Source organism: Oncorhynchus masou, chromosome 30 (assembly GCF_036934945.1).
Source record: "Oncorhynchus masou masou isolate Uvic2021 chromosome 30, UVic_Omas_1.1, whole genome shotgun sequence".
Lineage (NCBI taxonomy): Eukaryota > Metazoa > Chordata > Actinopteri > Salmoniformes > Salmonidae > Oncorhynchus > Oncorhynchus masou.
Genome location: NC_088241.1, coordinates 19,287,465 through 19,295,939, shown reverse-complemented (window position 1 = coordinate 19,295,939; position 8,475 = coordinate 19,287,465). Strand labels below are relative to the sequence as shown.

Here is an 8,475-nt window from a genome sequence, read left to right as displayed (position 1 = left end):
ATGTTAGGTTTACTCAAAATTAACGCAGTTGACAGAGGGATGTTTCTTTTTTTGTCAGGTTTATTATGGGTTGAAAATGCAAGCTTGTAAGGGAGTAACAAAATGTCCACATTAGTGCAATATTCAATATGGCAAAATAAGGAAACGTGTCAATTTAAGATGACTGTGTCAAACTATTGCAACAATGACATCTATTTCTCACTAATTCAATGATTGAGTGTAAAAAAAAAAAAATTGCTCTAAAACAATTTCATCGGGCGTTCTAGACTAGAGCCTCTGTCTGTGCAGTAGACGGAATGTTTGCTGTCCCTACTAGTAGTAGTTGCCAGTTGTATCTAATTCTGTGTTATGAATGGTAACTAGGTCTAAGGTTCTTAGTCTACCACTAATAGAAGACCCCTCACTGTACTGTTCACAGGTAAAGGTCTTAGTCGACAGAAGAATGGTATGTGATGCTATCATAGTGAATGTGGCAAGGGAGGGGTGGGACATTGTCAAGGGGATCAGTTCACCTTCTATTGGTGGGACCATGTCTTCAACAAAACATCTTCTAGCCTGGAAGTGGAATCTGGAGAGGTAAGTCCTCAGAAGGGGTGTGTGAATTGAAAGAGTATTTTTACCACTACCACACACACACACACACACTTACATTGGGCCTCGGCTACATCTCCACCTTTCTGTTGTAGAATGGTGTGCAGGTAAAGAAGTTGGTTGAAGAGGAAGGACTGATTTCCAACCAGCAGCCAACGAAAGCCATGCTGGGAAGAAACTTTATGGATGCTTTGTGAAAGTACAGATAAACACATCTAACTGGAACACACTTCCATATCTGTGCCAATGAGCTCTCTTGATAGTACAGAAAGATACTGCACTTAGGCTAATGATATGGACTGGAACGGTTGTATTTCTCTTCCTCCTAGTCTGCCACCCTCCTGGCAGGACTGGAGCAGCCAGAGTAGAAGTCTTCCAGTACAGATGACAGCAGCAGCTCTGACGACGAGGACCAGAGACTGGAACTCTCCAGCACCGCCAAGTAAGAACCTCACTGCCCAATACCATCCACCACCATACAGGGATTGATATCAGTTTGAAGGTTATTTGTTTTCATATCAATGTGAAGATTAACGACAGTGGTTTTATGTACTCACAGGTTTAAATAATAAATGTTATTTCCCTTTGACGCTGACCTGGTGAAGGCTTGTGGAGGACGCACCGCTCACAAGTAAGTATTTTGCTTGTCACCAATAAGTTTGTAATAAACCATAAACAAATCACATGAATGTGTATTCTATCTTGGTGCATGCTGTTGGTGAAGGCCTTGAACCTGGTCTTGCATATCTTAATAAGGAAGCTAAACATTGTTTGTCCCTATTCCTGTTCGCCACATAGGAGCCAGATATGGCCTTACCATGAGTGCCAAGCTAGCCAGACTGGAGCAGCAGGAGCAAGAGTTCATGGCAAAGTATGGTAAGAAAAACCAACTAGCGGCTGCAACACCAGATAATGTCACCCCATCACCCAGCCAGCTGCCCAGATCTCCGAGGATGAACTGACGGGTGAGACCCAGGGGAGGAAGAATCACTGAGGATACCCGTGAGAATGTGGCTGAAAAGAATGCTGATTCTGCTGTTGTCTCCAGAAGTACCAACATGGAAATAAAGGGAAGTTCAAAGGAGAACACTGGAGAGGTGGCAGTGGTTCCTGTAGAGGAAGAACTATTATCTTCTGTGGAAGATAATACAGCAGACAACGCTCAGCCAACCAAGAGGAAACGTTCAAAACAGAGGAATGTGTTGGTAAGAGGGCGAGAGCTGTCATCTAAATGGAGAGGTGTGAAACTGCTGTCATTTCTATAGGGCGTTAAGCCAGAGGTGGCTGTGAAGAGGCTTCAGAGGGAGAAGGTGCCACTCAGCAACAGACTGAATCAGACACTACTACCAAGAAGTTGTCCTCCAAGAACAGAGGTGGCTCTGGTGGCTGGGGAGATGGAACACTCTGATAAAGAAACCAACCAATCGGAACCTGGTGGACTCCCCTCCAAAAGAGAAAAAGAAACGGGATGGAGCAATAGAGGAAGTGAGAACGGTGTAGGAGGAACCTAAAATAAATGGTAAAAATAAAAAATGCAAAGAGGACAAGCAGACAGTAGAGGACAGGTTGCATGATGTATCGGACTCATACCTCTAAAAAATAGAAGAAAGCTAAACAACAGGAACCAGATTGATGAGGACTAGTTGGAGAGGAAACGGGTCAGGGATTTGGGTCAGCGCTCTAATACGTCTCAGACACATGAAACCATCTAATGAAATTAAGTATATTTTTAATTAACGCTCAATGTCCATTATTGCAACACCATGCAAAAAGGATGTTTTGTTTCTTGTCAACATTTATTTGTATGGAAAAATTCAGCTACAGACTGTATAAGAAAATATATATTTCAGCGTCAACTGGTGTTTTTATACTTGTCTGGTGGTCTTGTATTAATATTCTCAACATGGCTGTTTTAAACAATGTGATATCAACATCAGATATGAGGTTGCTACATTTGAGCACAGTAATGCATTTTCTTTGCTCAATTAACTTTCTTTACTACTCTGAGGTACATTTACATGAAGTGACAATTAAAGCTGCTGATTTTGCATCGCTTATAAAACAGCAATTATTTAAAAAATTAACGGAACCTATGAAAGCCCTACACAAGTGTTCTATTTAAAAATTGTTATACACTGCTATACAATAGATTTTTTTGACTGAACGTGGCTCAATTTATCCTGACCATATTAATGCTTTACTCTCACAGATCCATCGGTTTCTCTGGCCACATGATGCAGCATTCCAATTAGCCAAAGGTGCATTGTTTGGGTTAGTTAAAGCACAATCGCGACCCCATACAGGTTGAATCTTCCAAAACCTGTGAAAAGAAATCCTACAATGAATGAAAAAACAATGATTTATGGCTGGATTCAATCTGTATCGCGGAAGAGCCACGTTAAGATTTTAAGGTAATGGTTTCCAATTGGGTGGGCATGCAGCGTTGACCATGAATGCAGTCTGCGAACATTGATTTAAAATTTTGCGAATCTTCTGCGATGCCAATTGAATCCAGCCCTTCGTGAAGAATTGTTTTAGGCAACATGCTTCTTTGGAATGTCCTTACCCATCAGTCAGATTCTGATTACGTCCATCAACCCAAAGCCATTGACCGTCTTCTGCTATGTCAGTCAGGCCGATCCAGTACCCATGATCTTCATCATAGTAGGCTTGAGTGTTGTTGAGAATGAATTCCTGAATGAGAAATTAAGGAAACCACAAGTAGATTAAAATAAATACAGGATATATTCAACAGTAATCCAAAGTTTTGTGAGGCAGTGTGACCGTGTCTAAATGTTATGGATAAATGTATCTTATCTAGTCCAAATGAAAGATAATACAGTATGAAAGTACTTCCTGTTGTCAGTCCCCTACTTTTTTGAATGGGCTTCAAGCTTATATAATTAAATACACTGAGTGCACATTAGGAACACGTGCTCTTTCCATGACAGACTGACCAGGTGAAAAGCTATGATCCCTTATTGATGTCACTTGTTAAATCCACTTTAATCATTGTAGATGAAGGTGAGTAGACAGGTTAAAGAGGGATTTTAGGCCTAGATACATGGACCGTCTGTGCCATTCAGAGGGTGAATGGGCAAGATTTTCTGAAGTGCCTTTGAATGGGGTATGGTGGTAGGTGCTAGGGTGTACCAGTTTGAGTGTGTCAAGAACTGCAAGGCTGCTGTTTTTTTAATACTCAACAGTTTCCTGTGTTTATCAAGAATAGTCCACCACCCCAAGGACATCCAGCCAACTTGACACAACTGTGGGAAGTATTGTCCACATGGGGCCAGAATTCCTGTTGAACGCTTTCGAACACCTTGTAGAGTCCACGCCCTGACAAATTGAGGCTGTTCTGAGGGTAAAATGGGGTGCTACTTAATATTTGGAAGGTGTTCCTAATGTTTTGTACACTCAGTGTATTACTTATATATATTATATACACAATTCTATTCATATTCATGTGTTGATTAGCTCACAGCCGATTACTTTTATCAAAATATTTGAAGCTCAAGAAGTACGACACATTGCCAAAAGTTAGAAAAGTCTTATTTGAAGCCCATTCTTAGCCTACAAAACGAGACAACAGGAAGTACCACTTTCATACCGTATAACAAGGAGCACAGTTGTAGCAGTGTTAATGAACTTCATGTTATGAGGGTGTTTCCATGAACATTCAGTAGCTATATATCACATTTTAATATGGTTCCTATTCCTACTTTTGTACATTTGTATTGCTTGAGCAACCCTTTAAAGGCTGTGTGAATCTCCCTTAAAGCATTTACCTGTAGTAGTGTCCTACCTGTTCCTCTTGACTGCCTATGTCAACCAAATCGGCGTTGTTGTTTTTGCAGTGCTGTCTGCTTCCTTGCCAGGTCCTCCAAAGGTGACCGAAGGGGACTTTAATGTGCAGAAACAGGTAACAACTGGATTGGAACAGCACCCAGCCAACTTGACAAGGTTTGCACGCTCTATCTGTGCAACATGAAACATGCAAAGTATTATAATAATATTAATATATACCATTTAGCAGATGCTTTTGTCCAAAGAGACTTAGTCATGCGTGCATACATTTGTTCTACGAGTGGTCCTGGGAATCAAACCCACTATCCTGGCATTGCAAGTGCCATGCTCTATCAACTGGGCAAAAGAGGACCACTACGCCCAGCTACATAGTTTGTTACTTTAAATGTCAAAAACACTATCACTGACACATTCTAGACCATCAGCATATGAAACAATTAAAATGAATGAGGAAATATTACCTTTGGTGTTGGCATCTTCATATGGGCAGTAGTTATCAACTGGGAAATTCTTCAACTGAAATATGACACCAAGAGTCCAGTTGAGCCCATCCCTGTCTCTTGACAAGTTCATCTTCTCTGCCTTCAATTGCTGGTTTTCAGTAGACACTTTGATGTAATCGCTCTGCAAGATGTGATTGGCTCCACTCAGCTTGCAGTAGAGATTCATTAGGTCCTGATTGGCTGCCAGTAGGGATATATGCTCATCTGTTAGCTGCTCCAGTTCCCTCACCAAATTTGTGTTGTGCTCTGAGAGGGCAGTGCTGACTGTGGAGAGAAGGACATGTTTACTCAACCTGCACCTCTCCAAATTCCATATTATTATGTCTTTATGATGCACATACTCACAGTAGACACAGAGAGGTAAAATGGTTGACACCAACAGGACACAAAGAACGCCCAAACACAATGCCACTCCTCCAAAGGTTTGAGAGTGGGGAGCAGGGCCCTCCTCCACTAGGAATAGCAAAGATAGGAGTGCATTATAGCTACATTTTAATATGCTTCATTAGTGAATCTGACAGTATGCTATTATTCAAAGGAGTCAAATAATTGAACAATAAGTGGTGGATATTGAGCTCTTATTTAACACATGCTGTGGCGGGACCAGGTTGACTGGGTGCACCTTGCCTTTAATTCAATATATGGCATATGTTCTTTCTTTTCCTCTTTTATTTTGTGGGAGAGGGAGATTATTCATTAGTTTTTACACAGAGAGGTACTTGATTAAACCTTAATTTACAATTAATTTGGCATCAATGTTCTCCAACACAGAATTGGTAAAACATTCAAATCTGGAATTAATAGCTGCCATAACTGGCTTGCTTGCTTTAAGCATCCATCAATTTGAACATTTAAAAACATGGCAATTTAAGTAAAACCGTTTTATTGCTAGGTCTGGCAGTGAGAATGAGCTGAATTGGTAGAAATGCACTATAAGAGAGTAAGATAGATGAAGAGAGAAAGAAATGCTAAGACTCACCTTTTGGTGAAGACATTTTTTATTTTTTTTAAACCACTGTAGAGTAATGCAGCTCTTCTGGCATCCTTCAGACACAAATAAAACCATAACCAACGCTGTCTGAAATACACGTGTGACTACTGTTAAAAAGCATTCCTTACTCCGGGACTTTGCAACAGGTGACTATCAGGAAAATAAAGAAAAATAGCTCTCGGTCTGCATTGATCTGTTTCATTTAAAGCAAACAGGCTTCTGTTTCGTCATTGGACGCCTTCATGAGCGCCTTTTTTCTTTATTTTTCCGTTTATTTAAATGTATTTATTTACCTGTTGAAGTGTCCTGGGATGAGGAAGGCTTTTTGGGATTCCCTTTTTTGTTCAAGCTGGTCTGAAGCGTGATTCGATACGCTTCATTTCTACAAGTGCGACTACTGTTGTTATCCCCAATAGGATCTGTATAAGTACTTCTGGGTTGACTCTGGTCTGCATTAATTACTCACAGATAATCTCCACCCAGCCGGCTCTCTGTCACTGTAGTAATTGAGCCTGGCGATGAGGTTACTTCACAGACAGACATTTCACTGTACAGATTCACACATCTGACTCAAAAGGGAAATGTATGTTTACGTGTCATGATGGTAACATTGCTGTGTGCTACTCAATATGGAAAGCTCTATAGCTGTGGGAAACAGAAATACGATTGTCTTTCATTCCTCTCTTGTTTTAGGGTGAGCATATCTCTGAAGACTTGCCATACCCTCCAGTCACTGATTGATTCTTAAAAAATAAGTAGATCGAGCCACATTGACTGGTTACAAGTTCAAGGAAATTCCCTGACTTGCTAAGATGTCAGAAAATGTAACAGTTTTCCAATTTGTCTGCAATAGATATTAAGTCATTTCCCATATGAATGCAGTAGATCTTCAGTACACTATTGAGCCAACCCTAGGAGGTTGAATGGAAGCGGGGTTGCTACTGTACAATATGGACGTGGGGCTGTTGCAATGTTGAATACTGTCACCAGAGGGTAGTACTGCGGTCAAAATGGATCTGAGAAAATAGCTACGCCATTTGTTTATTCCAAATAAACATGGACACTACTATGCTCATATCTAGCAACCTTTTATCTGATGTAGCATTGTTTAAAACAACCATGTTGAGAATATTAACAATACAGGACCACCGTACAAGAAGCGGTATATAAACACCAGTTGATGCACACAATTCTTTCTAATATCCATTCCACTATGAAGTAGATTGTTGAAAGTCTGTTGTTGACAGGAAACAAAGCATCCTTTTTTCATGGTTTTGCAATAATGTCAGATTCAAATATACTGTGTTTCATATGATGGTTTCATGTGTCTGAGTTGAAGTGAACATTGGAGTTCTGACCACAAGCTCCTAAATGCCTGACCTATTTGCCTCTCCAACAATCTTAGGCAAGTCCTCATAAATCTTGTTCCATTGTATTTATTTTTTAGAGGTATGGACTCATGTTACCTGTCCCCTACTGTCTGCTTGTCCTCTTTGCATTTTTTGTTTTTACCTTTTTATTTTAGGTTCCTCTACGGTTCTCCCTTCATCTCGCTCTCCTCTATTGCTGCATCCAATTTCTTTTTCGGAGGAGAGTCCACCGCAGTTTCTGATTGGTTGGTTTCTCTATGTTAGAACACACTATCTCCGCTGAATCCTCTTGGTTCTTGGACGACTTCTTATTTTTGATATTAGCGTCTGAGTCAGTCACTTGGAGAAATTCATGATTTGATTGACATTACTGTTTTGTAGAAGACCGTCTCTGCATATACATTTGCAATTATTTAATTAAATATGGACACAATGGTTTTTAGTTTATCTGATAAAGATTGAGACTATTTTGTGTAAAAAAATGTAGTAATCTTATCAAATTCATCTTATTGGATAATTGATGGGCTGAATAAAGGATTGGAGCCCGTCTTTTGCTCAATGAGCTTTCCTTACTACTCTCTGTGACACATTTGCATGATGCTTAAAGAGGAATCAATTTTGGACTTAAATTACTGATATGTACCCATTGATTCTTAAAGAATATAACTTATAAATGCCTCATGAGCTTCGTTCAACTGTGATTCTCCATCAGAACCAAAGATATAAGCTTGTTTTCCTCCAATGTTTGTCATCAAAATACATGTAAACAAACACTACATAGCCTCATAACATGGTTAAAACTATCATTTTGATATCATGGATGGTCAGGCATTGCATCCATGGCTCCTTCTATGAATTTGACAGTGGTAACATTTCTCCAGCCCCATCCCTCAGCCTTTTTTTTCTTTTTACCAAAACAGGGGCGGGGATATACTTTGTTACGGTTTCAACTCCTGATTGCTGCTTTAAATAAAGATTTAATCAAGTGCCTAAAGCTGCTGATTTAGAAGTATTGTATAGTTTCTAAAACAGTGATTTCATTAAAAACTTAACTTCCATTCCATGTATTTAACTTGTACTTCATATGCTAAGTAAGATCTTTCAAAATCGAAAGAAGACAATCTTGGAAGACAAGTCCTGCTTTGCTTTGTAAACTGAATATGATATGATTTCTGATCTATGAAAAGGCCAAAACAAATGTTATTCTAAAACA

At 39.7% G+C, this 8,475-nt stretch overlaps 1 protein-coding gene across 3 annotated transcripts; it reads right to left on the bottom strand.

The window, feature by feature from the left end:
• Positions 1 to 220: 220 nt before the first annotated feature.
• On the bottom strand, positions 221 to 8,459 carry LOC135522257 (asialoglycoprotein receptor 2-like). Of its 3 annotated transcripts, none has more exons than XM_064948342.1 (6): positions 5,881 to 8,459; positions 5,247 to 5,354; positions 4,860 to 5,165; positions 4,397 to 4,569; positions 3,158 to 3,285; positions 221 to 2,911 (listed from the first exon to the last, which is right to left on the bottom strand). In XM_064948342.1, exons 1-6 carry the CDS (start codon positions 5,894 to 5,896, stop codon positions 2,767 to 2,769), a joined length of 876 nt encoding a protein of 291 aa, XP_064804414.1. In that variant the 5' UTR covers positions 5,897 to 8,459; the 3' UTR covers positions 221 to 2,766. The 3 variants fall into 3 exon arrangements, 2 of the variants coding, with proteins under 2 accessions (XP_064804414.1, XP_064804416.1); XR_010452660.1 differs by having other exon boundaries at positions 2,828 to 2,911; positions 4,380 to 4,569; XM_064948344.1 differs by lacking the exon at positions 221 to 2,911 and having other exon boundaries at positions 3,129 to 3,285; positions 4,380 to 4,569.
• Positions 8,460 to 8,475: the final 16 nt, after the last annotated feature.